Source organism: Crocodylus porosus, unplaced genomic scaffold (assembly GCF_001723895.1).
Source record: "Crocodylus porosus isolate Cpor-Errol unplaced genomic scaffold, CroPor_comp1, whole genome shotgun sequence".
NCBI classification, from domain to species: Eukaryota; Metazoa; Chordata; order Crocodylia; family Crocodylidae; genus Crocodylus; species Crocodylus porosus.
Genome location: NW_017728918.1, coordinates 86,614,485 through 86,624,257, shown reverse-complemented (window position 1 = coordinate 86,624,257; position 9,773 = coordinate 86,614,485). Strand labels below are relative to the sequence as shown.

The 9,773-nt window shown below is 46.0% G+C and overlaps 1 protein-coding gene across 1 annotated transcript in view; it reads left to right on the top strand.

Moving 5' to 3' along the window:
• The first annotated feature begins 4,084 nt into the window (after nucleotides 1-4,084).
• SEC63 (SEC63 homolog, protein translocation regulator) overlaps nucleotides 4,085-9,773 on the top strand; it is a 97,078-nt gene continuing 91,389 nt past the window's right edge. The window contains exon 1 of the mRNA XM_019537860.1: nucleotides 4,085-4,296. Within this exon, the coding sequence (XP_019393405.1) occupies nucleotides 4,173-4,296 (124 nt within the window). The 5' untranslated portion in view covers nucleotides 4,085-4,172. The remainder of the gene's footprint in view (nucleotides 4,297-9,773) is intronic.

Below are 9,773 nucleotides of genomic sequence, written 5' to 3'. Positions count from 1 at the left end.
TAATGCTACTTACCACTTCTGCTGGTAACAACCTCTGCCAGTCACTGAAACATCGGGTCAGTATTAAATTATTAAAGTGAGTAGGCCCTGCCTCAGTTCCTTTCCCCAGATGAACAACAGAGTCCTCACTCTTGCTAGGGTCGGCTGATAGCCCATTTGTAGGATGATCTGTGACATATGGGGCAGATCCAGATGGGTGCGCACGTGCAGTATGCAGCACTGCAGACCCATCCGCAGGACCTCATGCTCCACACATACAGGTGTCCCTTGTGCTGGGGCGGGGGGCTAAAAAACCCATCCCTGGAAATGGCAGGACAGAGTATATGGTGGCAGCGTGTACTTCTCAGAACTGGAGCCTGGCTGGCCAGAGCCAAGTTCCAGCTGCTGGCCAGCTCCATATACTGGATTGCTGCTGCTGGAGCCCTGGGAGGCCCCCAGGTAAGGCTGCCAGCCCAGGTGCTGGTCCCAGCTTCCCTTAACCCACCTGGTGCAACTTACCGCATGCCGGAGTGCGCATGCATGGGCGCTCCCCGGGTACAAGTAGCACATACTGTGCCATTGCTGTTTGTCCCCAGGAAAAAGCATGTGCGCACTTATCTAGATGCGGCTATGGTGACTAATTAGCTCAGTTGGTTAGACCATGCTGCTAATAACTCCAAGGCTGCAGGTTTGATTGCTGGTTGGATTAGACGATTTCCTGAGGTCCCTTCCAGCCTTCAACATGCTAATAACAACAGAATCAGATGGATTGCAGAGGAAACAATGACTGCAGTATATGCAATGCTACCTGGCAAATGGCTTCCAGCCAACTTCAGTCTTATTCAGCACAGTGAAGAAAGGAGATTAGAGTAGCCACATAAGTGACTAGTGCATTGTGGGATGGTAGGGAGGACTACTGGCAGCACTGGGGCAACAACCCATGTTCACAACAGCTCTTGACTGCGATTGCCTGTGCTGTAGAGAGGAATGCTTTTTCATGTTGACACAGTTAGTGATAAAGTGCATTCTCTGAGACCGAACAGTAGATAACATACCCAATTTCTCTAGTTCAGGTATGGCTATCCATTGGGTACATCTCCTGTTCTCCTGTAGTGTTTCTTTTTAAGCAGCTGGACTATTTTCTCCCTTTCTTCCTAACTGCAGGTAGTGGCTAAGAGAAACCAGTTCTATTTCTTGTTCTACCACGGGGTAACTTACCAAGCAGGTATGTAGGAACTTCATTGTTGATTAGGAGTGATTATTGCAGCCAAATAAATGGATAAGTGGTAACAATTCCAAGCCTTACTGTGACCACAGGAGATGGAGTCTGGAATACCAGTCAAATTAGTATATCCAATGAGAACCCAAGGCCCAAAGTAAGAGATCTTGCATGTCAGGAGACTAAACGCACCTCTCAGCCCTCTGGCATGAAGCTCTGGCATGTCACACATCCAAGAACTGCATATTAACATCAGGAATTCCTCATACTACTGGCCAAAGTGTTGCTTGCTCTTTCCAGCTCATTCTGACTCAGAATTGTGACAGGCTAGTAGCAAGAGGGCTGCATCAAGACAAAGAGGAAATACTAACCACAGCTGCCCTAGAAACTCTCTGATTGGCAATCCAACTAGCTGTTCCATGCAGCACCAAGGCCAACCAAGACTGGCAGCAGCATCACCACAAAATACTTTAAAGAGGTAAATTAAAAATTGGTTCTTTTTATTTGCCTTCTGATGTCATATACTGGGGTGATTTATTTAGCCTTTTCTCTCCAAGGTAGAGGGTCAGAAAGTTACTTTTTTTAAAATGAAAGGGAGGGTCCCATAAATATAAAATGATGACTCCCAGAAACCAGCAGGAGCTGTCAATGCTGTAGGCATTATGGGTAGAAGAATAAAAATCAAAGGTCTGAAATACAAGTGGAAAAAGGATCTCAAAGGTTGGCTGCAGCAGGTTGCTGCCTCAGGGCTTTTTCAGCCAGGCTTTTGACCCTTCCCCGCAGAGCATCTCCCAGCAAGGCCCAGTAGCATGCAGTCTTTAAATGTACTGGCTTTTCCTGTCTGGAAGGCCTCTCAGTCTGCCCCAGTCAGATACAGCTTTTCATCACACAAAGTAAGTAAAAAACAAATTTTGATTTTCCTGGACTCTGGCATGGGCCTGCTGTTGCTTCAGCCTTTCTTTCCCAGACTTGTCCTCTTCAAAGTCCAACAGCCTCCAGTGCCTGGTTCTTCTCCAATCCCTGCCTAGTCCTGCCTGCTGGGGCTTTTGCTTCCCAGTGAGCCAGCCCCCATTAACCTTCCCACAGTTGCAGCCCTTCAGTCTAGGTAGCTGCCTTCCCTTAAGGGGGCAGGCTGCCCTGTCACCAAAATGTGGGTTTTCTGGAAAATTTTGAATTGGAAAATTTTCCAATGCCCTAAATACAGCGTGATCTGATTTAGCATGTTTATTTGACTTACATTTTTAGTTTTGTTTACTAAATATAGCCCATGTTAATTTATGTCCCAATAGCCACAAGCACTTGAACTGAAATATTTGATTAGGAAAAAAATTAAATATAGCACACTTAATGTGGTTTAAATGTTATCATTAAACAAATTCAAAGCTTTGTGTCAAAAGAAATTATTTTTATTGGAATACTTGTAAAAATGTAAAGACAATACACAATAGCATGGACTTCCCTTAAATCGTTTGTTTAAATTTAAGAAAATATGTCTTAACGAAGGCACCGAAAACTGTTGACACACTAATTTTACTAAACCCAAAGAACTGTGCATATGCCATGGCTGTCCACTCATTTACTTCAGTTTAACTTTCTTCCACTGAGGTCATTGTGGCACCTCCAGTTTCACTCAATTCATTATCTGTAGAATCACCTGCACTACTTATTAGTTCCATTTCAGGATCAGATTGAGGCAAATCTGATTCAGAACTACTCAAACCACGTTCTTTTTCACTAAAGGATGGTTTTACCAGTCTCTGGGCAAGGGCAACTTATCATCACACTGCATCTTCTTCACTTTTTGTGCTTCTGACAGTTTCTCCAGAAGTAAGAGATTTTGACAAGTAGAAACCAGCTTAGCAGTGCATTCATTTGTTTTTTATTTGACCTGCACAGCCAATTAGGTGAATTCATAACTTGATTTTTGGCTTGGATTATTATGTGAGTGAATTTACCCTCCTGTTTACAAATCAATAAGACATCTATGTACTCTCTCTCATACTTCCTAGAGATAATCACCTGAAAAAATATTAATTACTATTTTGAAACTGCCAAACTTGCCTAACATTGTATAGGCATCCATGCATTGTTACCAATGAATTTTATGAAACAATTAATTTTTAGAAATGGAAAATTTCCCACAGAAAAATAAAGCAGTGTAAAGTTTTCTACCCCACATCTGCCCATCACACTGGCAAATAAAATATAAATGTTGGCTTCTGCAGAACAGGTGGGGAGCAAAGGACATCCCAGGAAAGGCCAAACCCATGCCCCTTTTGTTCTAGTTTCAAACCCTGCAGTGCCACAGCCCAACCTGGCTCCTGCTCAGCCCAGCTCAGTTTTCTGCCTGCCTTCCTCTGCTGCCCCTCTCCTACTGGGCACACAATCCTTGAGATCCTTTCAGGCGCGCGATGCAGTGCCAGCGCTGCTGGGTGCACAAACAGGCTTTGCACCATAAACCACTGGGCGGGGGCCTCTCTTGGCGGCCAGCCCCTGATCCGCCCCTGCTCCCGCACCTTCCTTAATATCACCAGGAGGCCGAGAGAGGAATCCATTTTACTCCCCTTCGGTGACGTCCAGTCCAATTGTGCCACCATCAGCGTTGAGTTACGTCATCACCAACCTTTATGTCAAGCAGCGGAAGGCTCGAGCAGCTACAGACACAAGTGAGACACGCAACCCACTCCCGCCCGGAGACGCCGGGCCGCGGCGCACGCGCACTGAGCCCCGAATCACCCACAAACATGCCCCGCCCGCCTTCGGCAGTGAGGTGACGTCAGCTACGCGACTTCCGAGTTGCCCGGCGCTCGTGACGTCACCGCCCAAGCCAATCAGGGCGCGGGCTGAGTGGCGTCACAATAGCCGCACAGTGACACGTCTCGCGGAGCTGTTCTCGCGGGGTCTGCGGACGCGGCCTGGGCCCGCGTGAGCCAGCGCGGTAGGCCGGGCCCCGGCGGCTCGGCTCGGCGCGGCCATGGCGGGGCAGCAGTTCCAGTACGACGACAGCGGCAACACGTTCTTCTACTTCCTCACCAGCTTCGTGGGACTCATCGTCATCCCCGCCACCTACTACCTGTGGCCACGCGACCAGCACGCCGGTGAGCGGCTCCTCCGGACCCTCCCCCACCCGGCCTCGGGCTCCCCCTTCCCTTGCCCCCCTCACCCGCTGTCCCCGCTGCGGAGGGGCCCGGCGCGAGGTGGCGGCCGTTGGCAGCGTCGAATGTTGGGGGCAAGGCGGCGACCGTTGGGCATCGAACGTCCCAGGGGGCTGCGGCTGTTGGGGGCGGGCGGGACTTGTAGCGGGTCCCCGGGGCGGGCGACAGTGCGGCAGCCTCCTCTTCCCCCTCCCCCGTCGCCGTTGAAGCTCCCACCCACCCCACAGGGACCAGTTTGCCCTGTCAGGCGAGTTGGAAAGTTCCCCCTGGAGGCTTTGTCCCCTTCCTCCCTCTCTTGTTCCTCATCTTCCCCTCCCTTGCACCGTGTCCTGTGGCCCCTAGTGTTTCCTGACTGAGATGAAGCTAGGCTAGGGGCAGGGGCTTGACCTGTCCTGCTCTCTCCCTGTAGGAGAGGGCAGGTATCTAGTTGGCACCATGCCTGGCGCACAAGCTCACGTACCACACAGGTGACCTTGGAGCCACCCTCCCTTGAGAGAATGGGGGTGCATGGCGGTCTCTCCCCAAGTCCTGACGGACCATCGGTTGAAGCGATGTCAGGGTTTTTCGACAGACTGTCTTCTGTTCTGAACTGCCAAATTGGGGGTGGGTTTTTTGGATGGAAGCTGAGCAAACCCTGGCCCTAATCTGCTGCCTCAGGGGAGGTGTCACAGGGGGGCTTAGTTCTGGTGAGGAGCCAAAGCCCCCCACTAGCCTGGATGGTTGGGGACGATGCTCAGGGCATCTGTTCAGACTACCTCTTAGCAGGATTTCCAAGTGCCTCCAGCTAGCTCGTCTTCTCCAGGTTGGGATCTCACACTTGCAGCTGGAAAGGCATATCTGTTCCTTCTCACTACTTCGTGGCTTTGTGGTTGTTGGCAGAGGTGGCGGTTTCTGGTGCCGAACACTTCCTATGTTCTGTTGACTTTTGTGGGAGATACAGGGGAGGAAAGGTCTTTGCTATTGCATCCTTCCCTAAGGCCTTATGTGTCTTTCTCTTGGAGGAGCGGGGGGGGACATCTTTTTCATTTTTGAATAACTTCCCTGTCTCTCAGTTTTCCCAAGACTATTTCTGAGTTTCATAGGGACTGTTCTTTCACTATGAAGAACTAGTGAAAATGGCACACTTGTTGCTTCATAAAGCTATGAAGTAGCAGTAGTTCTGTCTGTCTTGGACAGAACTTGGCTGTACAGCTACTCCTCACTTAACGTCATAGTTATGAAAAATTTGACTTTAAGCAAATCCAATTACATCACCTACTAGCAGGTGGCGGCCAAGCAACGTTATAACCAAACATTGCACAACTTTAAACGAGTATGTTATCTAATAGATTAGCAAAACAATGTTAACTGGGATGACATTAAGTGAGGAGTACCTGTATTTGATTCTTCTATGAAAAGTTGTTGTTCTGGTAGCCAGCGTGAGTAGGAGCTGAGACCCAGGCCCTTGAAAGTGTTCAGGTGCTTGATACTTCTGTGGAGCTAGTCCTGATTCTTTCAAAAATTAAAGCTTAATTTGGGAGTTAATATTTTGGGCTTCTCATTTGTTAGTGAATTTTTAAAAATGCTGGCTAGTTTTGAGCAGAGTGTGTCTGCACAAGAACTTTTAAACGGGGGAGTGACAAGGTTCAGTGTTGGACACTGGTTCTCTCTTTTGTGCTTTACTGGCACTGTCTTGCTTATGTGGGGAGGATGTCCTGTGTAACATTCTTTTTTTTTTTTTTAAATCAAGCATTATTGGTGTCATTTATACCAGTTTGTTAAATGGAAGACAAAATCTCTTGATCTTGTTTCCATATGAGCAGGGAAAGAGTTTAATGCTGACTGGGGGAAGCAGAGAGAGCATGGTGGACAATTGGATAATTCCAATGTAGTGAAAATACTTTGGCAGATACAGTCATAATCAAAATCTGCATATATCATTTGATAATGATCAAGTAGTGTGCTCCAGCCACATCCCATACTTTATGTTCTGTCCAATGTGAAATAAATGCCATGAAGTATTGTACATATGGATAGAAAATCAGTGGGCAGCTCTTGCTTTATTGTTTAGTTTCAATTGTTTGGGGGGTTTTTGAACTTTGATTCAGTCACAATTGTGGGCAACCTGTTACTATGCAAAAAACAAACCTCAACTTACGTTTTTCAAATAATTATGTGTCAGTTTATTTGTGTGCCAGAACATGTATTCATGTGAATTATATGCATGTAATCTGTAAACCAAAATGTTGCACTTAAAAATGCTCCTTATGTTAGTCTTCAGCACATTAATTTATGATGGTCACTCTGCTTTTAAATGTGAGAACCAAGGTTAAGCAATCATCCCTTACTTTCTGCTATTATATATGCTTGGAAAATGGAGTTTGTATGACAACTGATTCTTCAAGAAAAAACATGACTTGAACTATAGTCATCTCACAGTCCTTTTTAGCACCTCAACTTTGATGTAAGTGTCAGTGTCTGAGAGAAATTATTCCATAACAAGTCAGTGTGAAGGGTCTGCTCAAACTTTAATTTTATAGTAAATGTTTGTAGACTAAGATGAAAAGTCCATATTTCTTGCTGTTATAGTACAAACTGGCAACTAAATTGTGGAGACCAAACCATCTTCATTGTGCTTCCTAACCATTTTGCTGGAAGCTCCAAATGTGAATATGTTGTTGCAATTTCTAAATAGTGGCAATCCATTAAGACAGCAGTGCCTCAATCCCCAGGCAAAATCCATCTTGTAGAGCCATACACGAGTTGGGAACTTTGGTGGTGGAAAAGCAGTGGAAGCTCCATGCAGCTGGATGCAGCCCTGCCTGGACCATTGCCACAGAGTGGGATAAGGGCTGGGCCCACCCTGAATCAAGTTGGGCTGCTGCTTGATGCCCTTCATCCCCCCCTGCATGTTTGGATTGGGGCTGGGCTGCTCCTCCCTGCTGCATGTCTGGATCAGGGCTACCCTGCTCTGTTCACCCCCTTGCATCAGGATTGGGCCCAGGCTGCTCCCTGTGCCTCTGCATGTCTGGATTTGGGCTGCTCTGCCCCCTCCCTGCCATGCCTCAGGGCTGGGCTACCGCTTTCTCTTCCCCCCAGCCCCATGCTTCCAGATAAGAGCTTGGAAAATGGAGTTTGTATGACAATTGATTCTTCAAGAAAAAACATGACTTGAACTACAGTCGACCTCACACTCCTTTTTAGCACCTCAACTTTGATGTAAGTGTCAGTGGTCTGTTCCTGACCCCTCTGGGCAACTGGATTGGGGTTGGGCTGCGCACTGCATTGGCCAGATTGAGTCCACGGACCGACTTGGCAGTGTACATCCTGCCTGTGGAATTAAGGCACTGTTGCATTAAGGCATGTTCTTCATGCCCATGATACTTTGAGTAGCCTTTCAAATGTTCATCTCTCTCTTTAAACATGAAGACTGGTTGTCAGACTTTCACTGTAGATTTTAAGAGCAGGATGCCTTCTGACCCAAGCTAGGTCAGTTGGTCTGTCTGTTGACAGATGTATACACACCTATATAGATAGACAATGGAACACCTGAAGTCTTACTTAAAGCCAGTTTTAAATAGAAAACAAATATGGATTAGATTTCATATATAACCTATGTGAGACATTGGCATAGGTTATATAATTTCCAGCTGCTTTCCCTCCCTCCCAGTCTTAGTGCAAGGCTGTGTTTTTAGGTTGTTTTGTACAAAGCCCTATGAAGTGTCATTGGAACTGTCTGTTTGCATTGCTGTCACTTCAGTAATAATTCTGTTTTCTGATGCTTCTGTCTTTACTTACAATAGGGAATTGGTTTGAGATGACTCTAAAAGAAAAGTTCCTTCTTTCTTACTGTTCTCTTTCCCTTAATGCTCATTGTGGAGATTGCAAGGCTGTTTTGAAGGGTGAACTATTTTGGTTGTATATTTTGTCGGTTTTATAATGATAACTTAAAATGCTAGCTAAATGTGTCCCTCTGTTCTTAAGTGTCAAGCAATGTAATTTACGTAGAAACAACTCTAAAACAAGGATCAACAAGAAAATAGTTGTTGCAGATAGTAGTTATGATTTGAAAGTGAGCTAAATAAGGTGATGATTAAAAATTTGGTTCTGATGCAACCCTAGAAAATGTTTTATCTTGGAAAGGTAGATAAAATGACTTTTCAAAATACTGAAAACTTAGAATAAAGGTAGACTATAATGTTTTCCCCTGGCCCTTTTCGGGGTAGGAGGGAAGATTTGAGCATCCATGAGTCCCTTATTGGTTTTGTTTTGAACCATTTTGATGGTAGGTTTAGGCTTGGGTTAAGCCTCAAAATCCAGGAAGGAAATGGACAGCTAGAGGTGAGTAAGCTTAGTCGGCTAGTACGCCGGCTGGCTGGTCTGCAATGCTGACGTGGTGTTTACTGTACTACTGTTCTTTGTGAGACTGGTGTTTATACATTATGTAGCTGCTAAACCAAAATCTGATGTGAGTATAGACTCTCTACCTGTGCTTTCATGGAGCTTATGATACAGTAGGCTGCCATGCAAATAGTCCGCCTGTATTTTGAGCACTAGGCATACCTACCACATCACAAACTTGGTGAAAAGCATAAGGTTCCTGTGCTGAATCTTCTTAGTTTAATTTGATGAAAATTATGTATGAGAATACAGTTCATCTACCAAGTATAGTAGGGAAATAAATGTAAACAAACGGAGGATATTTGCAAGCTAAAACACCATGTCTAAGAATAAAGAGACTAGTTGGTTGTTGAGGCTGTTCCACTCAGAGAGTGTGTCTAATGCTTAGCAAAGTACATGAGCCATAGTATACATGTGCGCACGCGCGTGCGCGCACACACACACACACACACACACTTTTACACTATTTTTTATAATATATATGTATTCATATAAAATGGGTAATGAGCAGGAATCCTAGTTTCCTCTGTTTAAAAATTACAAATCCTCTGATTTAAATTGCAGATTCTCTGATTTTAAAACCTCAAATATAAGTTTTTCCATGATTAAAATGAAATGCCATATCTATTTTATACACATGCACAAAAAAATTGTGTGCAATAGGAAAGGGGTAGGGTGCACTGATTTTTGGGGCTGATACCAGTAGCCAATATTTAAGGAGGCATACTGACTGATCCCAATTCGATTTCTGATACAGCTGCCTCCAGCTGGTAAGTCCGATGTGGTAGATCAGCACACTCTGCAGTGAAGGATGGGGCAGGGGCAGGCGCCGCTTCCAGCCGTAGCGCTGGCACTTGGGTTAGAGGCAGGGCATTGAGACAGGGCTGTGGCTGGGAGTAGAGCGGTGGCAAAATTTGGGGTGGATGCAGCATCCTTCCAGTGCTGCCAGAGTCCAAGCCCAGCCCCTGCCAAGAAGAGCTCTATGCAGGCCCAGCTGCAGCCTGCCCCACTCCATGCAGATCGAGGGGGAAATGCACCCC